Below are 14,471 nucleotides of genomic sequence, written 5' to 3' on the forward strand. Positions count from 1 at the left end.
TTTGGCCCCCGGGCCGCATGTTTGACACCTGTGATGTAGAGGGCTTCAAAACTCATGTATCAACTAGAAGCACTCGGAGAGCGCAGACCTCCGCCAAGGCTGATCAGTGGCCCCCCCCGTGGGCCCCCCCATGCCAAGGAGGTTATGTTTTTGCCAGGGTTTGTTTGTCTGTCTGTCTGTCTGTTTGTCCGTCCGTTAGTGTGCAACATAACTCAAAAAGTTATGGACAGATTTTGATGAAATTTTGTGGTCTGCGCGCCCCCCCCGTGGGCCCCCCCACCCCCGATCACCACCAAAATTTAATCATTTCTTCCTTATCCCATTTCCAACAAACCCTGAAAATTTCATCCAAATCTGTCCATAACTTTTTGAGTTATGTTGCACACTAACGGACAGACAAACAAACAAACAGACAAACAAACAAACAAACAGACAAACAAACCCTGGCAAAAACATAACCTCCTTGGCGGAGGTAAATATGATACGTTTGGCATTATAGGGTTAAAACTAGGGTCCTCTGTTTCCTAAAGATGTAACATGTCACCCAGTTCAACATCGACGCTCTGTGATGTGATTTGTAATGGTTTTCAGCTCAGACGATTAAGATTAACCAGATTGCACATACACATTAAATACCGTTTGTAGGATTAATCCACTGCTGCTGTTAGTCTGTGCATAGGATTTATCAACAATAACTAATGTCCAGAAAATCACTGGCTTTATCCTTTAAGATTTAAAGTCATTGCCGCTGGTTCTCGTTCATTAAACCAGGAGAAAGTAGCCCGGTTTATTGGCAGCTTTTAATCTTGACTAAAAATACGGACAGTTCGGATTAGAGCTGCGACTAACGAGCAGTTTCCTGTATGAAAAGTTAAACAGTGAAAAATCCTCCGGTAATCTCCTCCAGATGAAAGTGACGTCTTCACAGGCCTTTTTCAGCAGCGAACAGACCGAAGCATTAACATGTTTCACCAACAACTATGAAAGATGCAGCACATGGAGAAGCAAATGTACTATAAAAAACATCACTTAAAGCATTAACTGATCATAAAAACAGTAAATTATTAATGTTACTCAGATCTAACTTCATTTATGCAAAAGAAATTTTTACAGTGAGTGTGTTTTTATGGTAAGAAATTAACATTTTTCTCATCTGCCTGTTGGTTTTGTGAATAAATAAATAAAAAAAACACTAACTTTATGTCATTTGTAGAATAAATATGAGTGTTAGTTGATTCAACTTTCTAATTAAGTTGAATTTTCAGCAAAGTACTGCAAAAAAATTCACATCTAAGAATGTTACCACGATAAACAACGTTAAAGATGCAGCAAGTTGAGAATCACATAAAATGATGTGAAGGATGCATTAAGATTAGAATGTGAAAGATGTAAAAAGAAAACGTTCTAATTAGGTGAAAATGTAAAATATGCCACAAGATGAAAATTAAAAAGATGCAAAAAGATGATAATATTAGACATAACATGATGACAATGTTACAAAAGGCACAAAAAGACAAAAATATAAGAAGCAACAAGACAAAAAGTTTTTTAAATGATGTAAAAAGACCAAAATATAAAAGTTGCAACAAGATGAAAAAAGACACATGAAACATGAAAAAAGATGAAAATTAAAATAAGACAGAAAGAAGCAACAAGATAAAAATGTAAAACACGTAATAGATGAAAACGAAAGGAGAAATGCAACAAGAAATTTTATAAATTTTGTAAATGATGTAAAGACGATGGAAACATGAAACGTGAAAAAAGATGAAAAGAAATCACAAAATTGAGACGAAAACATAAAAGAAGCAACAAGACAAAAATGTACAATATGCAAAACGATGCAAATGTAAAACATGAAAAAAAAGAATGACATGATGATGATGTGACAAAAATGTAAAAAAAAAAAAAAAGATGAAACATTTTACAAAGACAAAAACAAAAGAAACAATAAGACAAAAAATTGAAACATGCAATAGATGAAAATGTATTCTATGCAAATGGTGTGAAAAGACCAAAATGTAAAAGATGTAAAAAGAAAATGTTCTAATTAGGTGAAAATTTAAAATATGCCACAAGATGAAAATGAAAAAGATGCAAAAAGACCATAATATTAGACATAACATGATGACAATGTTACAAAAGGCACAAAAAGACAAAAATGTAAGAAGCAACAAGACAAAAAGTTTTGTAAATGATGTAAAAAGGCCAAAATATAAAAGTTGCAACAAGATGAAAAAAGACACATGAAACATGAAAAAAGATGAAAATTAAAATAAAACAGAAAAAAGCAACAACATAAAAATTTAAAACATGTAACAGATGAAAACGAAAGAAGAAATGCAACAAGAAATTTTGTAAGTTTTGTAAATGATGTAAAGACGATGAAAACAAAACGTGAAAAAAAGAGGAAAAAAATTGCAAAACTGAGACGAAAACATAAAAGACAAAAATGTAAAATATGCAAAACAATGCAAATGTAAAACATGAAAAAAAAAATATGAATGACGTGATGATGATGTGAAAAAAATGTAAAAAAAAAAAAAAAAGAAATAAGATGAAAATTTTACAAACAGACAAAAACATAAAAGAAAAAATAAGACAAAAAATTGAAGCATGCAATAGATGAAAATGTAAAAAGACCAAAATGTAAGTTTCAACAAGATGAAAACATGAAACATGAAAAAAGATGACAACTTAAAAGAAGAAAAAAAAAAAATCACAAAACTGAGACAAAAACATAAAAGATACAAGACAAAAATGTAAAAGCTGCAATAAGCTGAAAATATAAAACATGAAAAAAGATGAAAACTTAAAAAAAAAAAATCACAAGATGAAAATTTTACAAAAGACCAAAATGTAAAAGATGCACAAGATGAGAATGTATGATATGCAGTAAGAGAAATTTTGTCAATGATGTATAAAGACGATGAAAACCTAAAACGTGGAAAAAAAGAAAACTTAAAAAAAATCACAAAGCTGAGACAAAAACATAAGAGATGGAAAAAAGATGAAAAGTTTTTTTTTTTTTCATGATGAATGGACAAAAAAACCAAAACGTGTTGTAAAAGTTGCAAAAAACTGTTGAAAATGTAAAAACCACAAAAAGAGGAAGAAGTTAAAGACCCAGTAATGGGAAAAAGTGACTAAAGTTACAAAGAAACGAAAGTGTAAAATGGAATAAATGTAAAAGACGACAAAAATAAGATGAAAACATGTAAAAGACAGAACGGACAAAACCAATCGGACATAATTTCATGATTTACTACAAATTTTGTTAATTTCATTTACACCGACTTTGATGGAATTAAATCGGAATAAATATTTTATCTGATGATGCAAACAAATCAAAAAACATAATAAGAAATAAACGTACTTATCACTAGGGGTGTAAGGAAATATTGGTTCTGCAATATTTCATTTCGCAATACTGTATCGATATTAAAAAGTGCTGTATCGATATTTTTAGGTATTTATTCAAATGCAGATATGGTGGAGGTTCATTTTTGTTTTTTTGTTTTTCTTTTCTGTTTATATTTTATTTATTATTATTTAACACTCTTTTATTAAATAATGTTAGTTCCTTTGTTGGTATTGCACAAAAATAATGTTCTGATGTTAGTTGTGAACTAATAGAATATGACCATTTGAACAGGATCTGAAACTAATGTCTGTAAAACATTATTCAAGTTTGAACACAGGAACATTTTGTGATATAACATTAGATCCTGTTACGATCAAATAAAAATGTGTTCAGTATTTGTGCAGATTTCTGGCATAATTCAATTCTTCCAGGAAATGATCATTTGAAAAAAAAAGAAACAAACTGCCTTTTTAACAGTATCGTGATATATCGTGATATATCGTATCGTGATCCTTGTATTGTGATTTGTATCGTATCGCCAGATTCTTACCAATACACAGCCCTACTTCTCACTATAACTGTGGTTTGATGCCTGGTCCTCTAAAGGTCTTTAGTAGGGATGTCCGATAATATTGGCCCACCGATGTTATCAGCCCGATATTGGCATAAAAACATAATATCGGTGAATATCGTTATCGTTTTTTTTTGCCTATCATTAAAACCGATAAAATAATGCCTTGATTTCGCCGGCATTTATCGATGCGTAAATGAAGCATCGTTTGTAGCTGAAAGAAATGTGCAGTTTTCAAAATTGTACAGTAGAGTTGCCACACTGTAATAGACTCATGGAGGGAGGGAGAGAAAATACATAAATATGGCATTTTTCCACAACTTAAGTTGAAGTATGTATTCTTTGCACAGACAGTGTTTACATTTTGAAAGCCTTGTTGCATTTGAGAATGCATCCAATGGGGCATCACAATAAAATTAGGCATGATGTGTTAATTCCATGACAGGAGATATGTGATGTCACCTAAAATTAGTTTAATATCCCACATATATCGGCAGCGGTATCGGTAGATATCGGAATCAGAAATTAACCCTTTCATGCACGAATTATGAGAACCTCAGTCAAGATTTTTTTCTTGAGTGTTTTTATTTCTCTATAGGCATGAAAAAAAAACAGTGTGATTGAATTGTTTTAATGAACCTATTTTTCACGGAATTACAAAAATGTCCACTCAGCTGGACATCATGCATTTAATTTTAGAAGCAAAGAAACACGTATTTACTGATATGCTATGAGGTAAAAACATTTTTAATGCTGCTAATTTGATGTTTTCTCACATTTTAACGATACCTGCATATAGATAATATGGAAAAAAAACAAACAAAACTGTTAATTACAGTTTAATAACAATTAGCTTTTTTTTTTTTTTTTTTTTTTTTTACAGTCAAACATGTTAGTGCAAATCAGATTTATCTAGAACAGCAAATTTACAGTAATGGTATGAATTACAGTGTATGGTACATAAGCGTCCACTGTGTTGGCTGATATGGAACTAAAACAACAAAATCCATAAATACGTAAGAGAACCCCTTTAAACAGCTGTCCACTGTAGTGACCACTATGCATGAAAGGGTTAAGCGTTGGACAATATCGACATATCGGTTTTTGGCAAAAAAGCCAATATGGGACATCCCTAGTCTTTAGTCTAAATCCTTCTCTTATTTATGGCTGCAGGTACGACCAGGCAGCCTCGGGACGGAGAGATTTCCGGCGTCGACTACAACTTCGTGTCCATCGAGGAGTTTTTCTCTCTGGAGGAGTCGGGGGCTCTGCTGGAGAGCGGCAAGTTTAAAGGTACGAAAAACAAACGCACCTGCCGCACACAGGGCGACCAGGTCAGACTGAGGCGGGATGAAGATGAAAACATGAAATGATATGAAATAAGTTGGATTCAAACACTATGTAGACAAAAGTATGTGGACACTTTGAATTCAGGTGTTTGTTTTCTAACAGGGGTCTGGAATACAAACCAATAATGACTGATGTCAGAATAGTTTTATATTATGGGATAAATATCAGTGCATTGGACAGTTTGGGTTAAATTGTTATCTTTGCTTCTAAAATGCCTCAGAGATGGTTTGGACTTAATTTTTCTCATATTAATGTTTATAAATTATATGGACAAAAATATTGGGACAAATCATGTCTACAACTATAAGATGTATCGTTAATGCAAAAACAAGATGACACCATTAAACACAAATTACATACATTTAACAATAAATAGTTTGTAAAAAAAAAACAAAAAAAAAACATTTACAAACAGATTAGGAAAAACAAGAGCAAGTTATGGCGTCGATCTCAACAAAATGAACAAAATGATGAATAAAAGACCAACAAAATGAGCAAAATAATCAATAAAATTAGCCACAAAACAGAGACAGAGAGATGGATTTTACTTAATTTCTCTCAACATTGATTTTGTTTTTTTATTTATCTATGACTATGATTTTAAATGTTCTTCCTCTAACTTTCTAAAATATTTTTCCTGCTCTGACTGTAAATAATAATTTCCTACCACAACTAACCATCTACTTTCTTCACATCTCACTGAGGAAGAAAAATCTACCATTAAACTTAAAGGAAATATTGATGTTTATAAACTATATGGACATAAATATTGGGACACATCATGTCTACAGCTGTAAGATGTCCTGTTCATGCAAAAACAAAACACAGTTACAAGATTACACCATTAAAACACAAATAACAGACAGGTTTAATAATGAATAGTTAGTAAAAAAAAAAAAAACATTTACGAACAGATCATGAAAAACAAGTGTAAGTTATGGAGTTCATCTCAACGAAATGAGCAAAATTATTAAAAAATAAACAAAAGAATCAATAAAATTAGCCACAAAACAGAGACAGATGGTTTTTACTTTTTTTTTTTTTTTTTACTATTTCTTTCAACGATTTTTTTTTTTATCCATGACTATGATTTTAAATGTTCTACTGCTAAATTTCTAAAATATTTTTCATGCTCTGACCTGAACAAAATGAACTAAATGATAAATAAAAGATCAACAAAATGAGCAAAATTATTTAAAAAAAAATAAACAAAATAATCCATAAAATTAGCCACTTCAGTCATCTACTTTACTCACATCTCACTGAGGAAGAAAAATCTACCATTAAACTTAAAGGAAATACTGATGTTTATAAACTATAAGGACATAAATATTGGGACACATCATGTCTACAGCTGTAAGATGTCCTGTTCATGCAAAAACAAAACACAGTTACAAGATTACACCATTAAAACACAAATAACAGACAGGTTTAATAATGAATAGTTAGTAAAAAAAAAAAAAAAAAAACATTTATGAACAGATTACGAAAAACAAGTGTAAGTTATGGAATGGACCTCAACAAAATGAACAAAATGATATATAAAAGACCAACAAAATGAGCAAAATTATTTAAAAAATACACAAAATAATCACTAAAATTTGCCACAAAACAGAGACACAGAGAAGGTTTTTATTTAATTTCTGTCAATGTTTGTTTTGTTTTGTTATTTTTAATCCACGACTATGATTTTAAATGTTCTACCGCTAAATTTCTAAAATATTTTTCCTGCTCTGACTGTAAATAATAATTTTGTACCAGGACTAACCATCTACTTTCTTCACATCTCTGTCAGTCTGCCCCAGGGCAGCTGTGGCTACAGATGTAGTTTACCACCACCAGAGTGAGAATGTGAGCGCGAATGAATAATGGGTCAATAATGTAAAGCGCTTTGGGTGTCTAGAAAGGTGCTATATAAATCCAATCCATTATTATTATTATTATTATTACATCTCACTGAGGAAGAAAAATCTACTATTAAACTTTAAGGAAATGATGTTTTTATGTCAAATCCTCATGAACAGGACATCTTACAGCTGTAGACAAAATGTGTCCCAATACTTTTGTCCATATAGTTTATAAACATCAAAATTTCCTTAAAACAAAATCAAAGTTGAGAGAAATTAAGCAGAAACCATCTCCTCAAATTCCTCCTTATTTTGTATATCTTTTAAATAATTTTGCTCATTTTGTTGATCTTTTATGAATCATTCTGTTCCTTTTGCTGAGGTCGACTCCATAACTTTCACTTGTTTTTCATAATATGCTCATAATTTTTATTTATTTATTTTCTTACTATTTATCGTTAAACGTGTGTTATTTGTGTTCTGATGGTTTAATCTCGTTACTGTGGTTTGTCCAGGACTCCCTTGTAAAAGACGTTCTTAATCTCGTTGGGGATTTTTAATAAAGGTTAATACATAATAATAAATATATTATTGCAGACGGGGGTAATGAGGTCTTTTAACGACACAGCAGACCCGTTTTTGTTCCCACTGAAGTCATTTTTTACAGTGTGGAGGAAACTCGCTGCCTGAGTGATGTTTAATGTTTTTAACAGTGTTTGGGAGGAAAAGAGGATTTTGTCTCTAATCCTTGAAACCTCAGACCTGCTTCATCAGCTCAGTGTGGCCCACATCCATCTCTCTCCGCTCTCTCTCTCTCTTTTTAACCCACTCTCTGTCGAGGTCTCTCGCTCTCTGCATTAATCTCAATGGGATTAATGCGACGGAAATAGAACCTGAATCCATATTCATGTTTTCACACTCAACAAGATGTGTCCGACCTGTCACTGATTTCACTGTCATTAGATTCTAAAACTGGATTTACTCGTTCTGATCTGTAGTCCCTTTGTGTTTGGTTTTATTCTTTACCTTAACGTCTTATTCCGTGTTTGTTTGGTTCATTGGCAAGTTGTTGTTGTTGTTGTTTTTGTTGTTTTGGCTCAGAAATACACTATATTGGGACACGTTTGTTCATTTATGTTCAGTTTTGTTGCTCATTTTGTCCATTTTTTCAATGATTTTGTGCATTATTGGGTTTAATTTGTTGCTTATATTGTCAGTTTTTGTTAATTTTATCCATTTTCTTCATTTTGATGATTATTTTATCTATTTTCGTTCAGTTTTGTGGCTCATTTTGTTACTTTTTTTTTTTTAAGTTTTGCTCATTTTGTTGATCTTTTCTTAATCATTTTGTTCATTTTGTTGTTGATTTTCAACATTTTTGTACATTTGTTGATAATTTTGTCCACTTTTATTTGAATTAAATTTCTTAATAGAAAATTGGAGACAAAATACGAAGCCTATTATCGAATTGTTGCTTTAGTGACATAAAGTCTATTGAAAATTTAAACTTTTTTGTCCTATAATTATCAGTTCTAATGTTACAACTGTATTCTTGTGGTATTCCAGCATTTTAACTGAAATATCAGATTTTTTAAAAACATATTGTGTGATGGTCCAGACCAAGGTTATAATAGTTTTGGATTTTTCATTATAGTTTAGTTTTATTTAGTTTTGACTTTTTTCTCGAATTCAGTTAGTTTTAATTAGTTTTTAGAGCAGGTTTGCAAGTTTATATTAGTTTTCATTATTTTCTAAATGCTTAGTTTTAGTTTTTTTTATATCTTTTATCTTCTTCGCCGTCATATTCAAGTAAACCCCAGACAGGACTCTGCTGCTTTCTCCCAGCTTTAGTCTCCATGTTTCCAGGTAGAGTGGGAACCAGAAGACGACTGGAAACCACAAGTGACGGACCGTTAAATATCATATGGTGCCGCTAGCTAAAATTGCTTGAAGGAAATAAATCGATTTCGTATCAATCCGACGTTGACAAAGATGAAAACTAAGGGAATTTTATCCATAATTACAGTTTCAGTTAGTTATCGTTTTTTTCTTTTAATTATAGTTTTTATTTATTTCAGTTAATGAAAATGTTTTTACAATTCTAGTTTTCGTCATTTCGTTAGTTTTTGTTAACGATAATAACCTTGGTCCAGGCCTGGATCATGTACAAGGACTGAGATATGGGACAAACCTTGTATAAAATTTTTCATCTCCAGGTTCAGACGAACACATGGATGAGATTTCAACAAACACAAACATATTGATATTTTGACATTATTGATGTATATATATTGATAAAACTTGTTTTTATTCTCATCCAATTACAGGTAACTATTACGGTACGCCCCGCCCAGTCCACATCGGCCCCGAGAGTCCTCCGATCACATACCAGGAACATCGAAACCTGCTGAGGAACTTCAGGACGAGGAGTAAGTCTCTGAGTAACCTGGAGAAAGCAGTGGAGGAAGGAGACAACAGCGAGGAGGACAGCGGCCTGTCAGGTATGAAAACACAAACAAATATCACCTCCAACTAATACTAAACAAAGAAATAACTAGGGGTGTAAGAAAATATCAGTTCTGCAATATATCACAATATTTAATTTCACAATACTGTATCAGTATTAAAAAAAACCTGTCAATATTTTTAGGTATTTATTCAAATGCTGATATTGTGGAGGTTCATTTCTGTTTCTTTCTTTTCTTTTTTGTTTATATTTTATTTATTATTATTTAACACTCTTTTATTAAATAATGCTAGTTCCTTTGTTGGGACTGCACACAAATAATGTTCTGATGTTAGTTCTGAACTAACTGAATATGAACATTTGAACAGGATCTGAAACTGTAATGTCTGCAAAACAGAATTTAAATTTTAACAGGAAAATTTTGTGATATAGCATCAGATCCTGTTGTGATCCAATAAAAATGTGTTTAGTATTTGTGCAGATTTCTGGTGTAATTCAATTCTTCCAGGAAATAATCATTAAAAAAAAAGAAACAAACAAAAAAATGTCCTTTTTAACAGTGTCATCAGTATTTATCATATCGCCAGATTCTTGCCAATACACACTCATAAAAATAACTGCACCATTTTGTGTCAAACACGAGTCCTATGAGTTAAAACTGGCCCGAAAAAAGGTCCAATCTGGCCCAAAGGGTGAATTTGTGAAATGAAAAAATTACGCTGAGGATATTAACAATCAATGGTGTAAAATCATATTAGTTCAAGTTCCACATACAGACCAATATCATCTAAAGTAGATCAAACCACTAAAACACTATCATAATAACCCAGAAACTAAGTCCAAGTTTTCGTCATTGTTTTAGTGTAAAAAAGAAAAATTACATATAAATGTTTACATTAACAAACTATCACTTCAAAGAAATGGGAATATGAATAAACATGAAAAACCTGAAATATTTTTAGAAAAACAAGTGTAATTTTACCAATATTCTTCCTGTTATTAAAATGTTTTGTGTATTTGTAGATCCACTGTCATCTGTAAATTGTAATGCACATGTGTAAATGTTAAGCTGAGGCAGAATATTGTTAAATTTGTGTACAAAAATTTAAAAGTGTAATTTTAACAATATTTACCCCAACTTCATTTACACATGTGCATTTGCAACTTACAGATCACAGTGGATCTACAAATACACAAAACATTTAATAACAGGCAGAATATTGGTAAAATTATACTTATTTTTCTTAAGAAATTTCACTTTGTTCACATTTGTTCAGGCTATTTGCATTTTACTGGTGAAAGGATAGTTTGAAAATGTAATTTTCAACATGTCATTTTAATTTTTCACTCTAAAATAAAAAAAAATTAAAAAAAAAAGAAAAATTTGGAGTTGTCATTACATATTTATTTAAGATGTATTTACCCAGGCAAGCAATTAAGAACAGATTCTTACTTACAGATTTATAGGTTATTGTGCTATTATTTTTCTTGTGTGAACCATTTGAAAATGACAAGTGATTAATGAAAAATGACTTTAACACCATTGATTGTTAAAACCTTCAGTGTAAATTTAGTATTTCACAAATTCATCTCATGCGCCAGATTAAACACTTTGCAGGGCTGGTTTTGGTCCAGGGGTCGTATGTTTGACACCCCCTGACCTACAGGAAACTGGTTCTGACACTTGGATTTTTCATTCCTATCTGTATTCTTCAGCAGGTTCAGCCGGAGCCCCGCCCACCGGCCTGCCTCTCAGCCAATCGTGGGAGTCGGCGGTGGGGAGTCGAGACGGGACAGAAAAAGGAGTAAGAGGAGTCGGAAGAGGAAGAGGAGGAGGAGGAGGAGGAGGAGGAGGAGGAGGAGGGGGTCCACTGCCTGAGAACTGGGAGCTGGCGTTCAGTGACTCAGGAGAGCCATACTATATAGAGTGAGCAATATTATTTAATTTAATTTTATTTAATTTAATTTATCCTGTAACATCCCATTGATATACGGAATCTCTTATTTCAGTCCAGGAACAAGTTTCACTTAATAAAGAACTTCCATAAAAACATACTATGATGTAAAATAAACTGAAGAAAAATAGTAAAAAAAAAAAAAAAAAAAAAGTAAAAAAAAAAAAAGGCATATAGACCATACCAAAGATATTCATGACTTCTCCAATGATGTTTATCTAAAGCAGTAACATCTTTTATCCACAATATTACATAAATGTGTTTAAAGGAGTGTTTCCAGTGAAATTATTATTATTTTTTCATTCCATACTAAAAAAGGTTTCACTGAGCTCACCCTGGGAACATTTAGAAAAATTCAAGCGCTCAGTTTAGTGCTAATACTAATCATTGATCAATTAAAACTTTTCTTATAATTTGGCGTAAAATATATTTTACGCCAAATTAATCTTTATCTTATAATGAATTCCAATGGAGCTTGATGCACATTGTTTAATATGTTTTTTTGTATCAGATTATTTTATAAACCTAACTAGAAGCACTCGGAGAGTGCAGACCTCCACCAAGGCTGATCAGTGGGCCCCCCCGTGGGCCCCCCCACCCCCGATCACCACCAAAATTTAATCATTTCTTCCTTATCCCATTTCCAACAAACCCTGAAAATTTCATCCAAATCTGTCCATAACTTTTTGAGTTATGTTGCACACTAACGGACAGACAAACAAACAGACAGACAAACAAACAAACAAACCCTGGCAAAAACATAACCTCCTTGGCGGAGGTAATTAATACAATAAATATAACTGATGCGTCATTTTTTTTTTTAAATTGTCAGACAAACAAAAATTTCATCATTTTAAGTTGCTCTTCAGTAACAGCCAAACTAGGTTGTGAAAACACTAAATTTTAATTATTTCATTTATTTATTTATTCATTAGGGACAGTGCATATTAATGAACATCTACAACAATTGCAGCTGTAAATATGCCAGACTGTAGCAGCAGTGCTAATTTCCATCTGTAGTCCCTAGGCAGGTGACAGGAAAGACAGCTGACAAAAAGAAAAAACATCATAAAAGCACACAGAACACCACAGTGAAGACACTCTACTGATGGTCACAGGCTTGGTTTTCCTTCATCCAATGTTTAAGTTGTCATTTGAAGGAGGCATATGATTGTGAGTCTCTTATGTTGAGTGGTTAACTTTGGTCAAATTTGACTTAAAGTCACATTTTGAAGCTGCAGTATTCCTTCATTACCCAGAATTCCCTGTGAATTCCTGATGATAACAAGGCTTGTTTGTGTCTGTCAGTCATAACTCGAAGACGACCAGCTGGCTGGATCCTCGAACCCAGAACAAAGAGACCCTGTCCTGTACAGAACGTAAGTCCATGTTCAGTTTAAAGGGTTTTTATTTGAGAACCAGCAGGGGGCAGCACAGACCCACTCCACTCTGAGTGGACTCTACTTTATGAGAAGAAGTTAAGGTCCAGATCAAGGGTCAGTTTAGTTCAGGGGTCACATTCAGCCCAGTATGACCTGAAGTGGGTCAGACCAGTAAAATGATAACAGTGAAAAAAGTTAAATTACACTGTGAAAATGTTTACAAACTATCCTTTAAAAAATGTGAACAACCTGAAATTTAAGAAAAGTAACTGTAATATTCTGCCTCAGTTTATCATTTACACATGTACATTAGAACTTACAGATCAGAGTGGATCTACAAATACACACAAACATTTAGTGACAGGCAGAATATTGTTAAAATTGCACTTATTTCTCTTAACACATTTCATATTATTGTATGCTATTTCATAATATTTCATGTGTACCATATTTGTTCATGTTATTCACTTTTTTTGTTGGAAATAGAAAGATTTTCACACAGGATAGTTCACACCACAACTAACCATCTACTTTCTTCACAACTCAATAAGAAAAATCTCCCGTTAAACTTTGGGAAATATTGACGTTTTTATCTCAAATCATCATGAACAGGACATCTGACAGCTGTAGACATGATGTGTCCCATTATTTTTGTCCATATAGTTTATAAACATCAATATTGCAATGGAATGATATTTATCACAATATTAAACTATATTCTGACATTGGTCATTATTGTTTTGTATCCCAGACCCCTGTTAGAAAAGAAGCACCTGAATTCAACATGTCCACATACTTTTGTCCATATAGTGTATATGTGTGTGTGTGTGTGTGTGTGTGTGTGTGCACGCACGTACATATAAATGTATGTGGATGTATGTATGTGTGTATGTATGTATTTGTGTATATATGCATGTATGTATGTATTTGTGTATATATGCATGTATATAAGTGTTTATGTATGTGTGTATGTATGTATGTATATATGCATGTATGTATGTATGTATGTATATACAGTATGTGTGTGCATATACGCATGTATGTATGTATGTATGTGTATATGCATGCATATATGTGTTTATGTATGTGTGTATATACATATGTGTGTGTATGTATGTTTGTGTATATATGTATGCATGTATGCATGCATGTGTGTGTATGTATGTATGTATGTATGCATGTATGTATGTGTGTGTGTGTATGCATGTATATACGTATGTGTGTGTGTGTGTGTGTGTATGTATGTATGTATGTGTGTATATGTGTATATATGTGTGTATATGTGTGTATATGTGTGTGTGTATGTGTGTGTATGGATGGATGGATGTTTTATTCATCTTTATATAAACTGTGTGGTCTGCTGCTCATACTGTATATACACACACACACACACACACACACACACACACATCACAGACATAAAAACAGATCCAAAGCAGATCATATAAACACACACACACACACACACACACCTCTGTGTTCTACACAGTGGGCTGGTGCAGGTGTCATCTGTTTGACTGAATCCAAACTCCTGT

The 14,471-nt window shown here is 32.5% G+C and overlaps 1 protein-coding gene across 1 annotated transcript in view; it reads left to right on the forward strand.

The window, feature by feature from the left end:
• The window catches only part of magixa (MAGI family member, X-linked a), a 126,206-nt gene that overhangs the window by 51,908 nt on the left and 59,827 nt on the right, over positions 1-14,471 (forward strand). Inside the window, exons 5-8 of the mRNA XM_030139058.1 lie at positions 5,109-5,228; positions 9,460-9,633; positions 11,316-11,526; positions 12,863-12,933. Of these exons, the coding sequence (XP_029994918.1) occupies positions 5,109-5,228; positions 9,460-9,633; positions 11,316-11,526; positions 12,863-12,933 (576 nt within the window). The remainder of the gene's footprint in view (positions 1-5,108; positions 5,229-9,459; positions 9,634-11,315; positions 11,527-12,862; positions 12,934-14,471) is intronic.

The sequence above is a fragment of the Sphaeramia orbicularis genome, chromosome 7 (assembly GCF_902148855.1).
Source record: "Sphaeramia orbicularis chromosome 7, fSphaOr1.1, whole genome shotgun sequence".
Taxonomy (NCBI): domain Eukaryota; kingdom Metazoa; phylum Chordata; class Actinopteri; order Kurtiformes; family Apogonidae; genus Sphaeramia; species Sphaeramia orbicularis.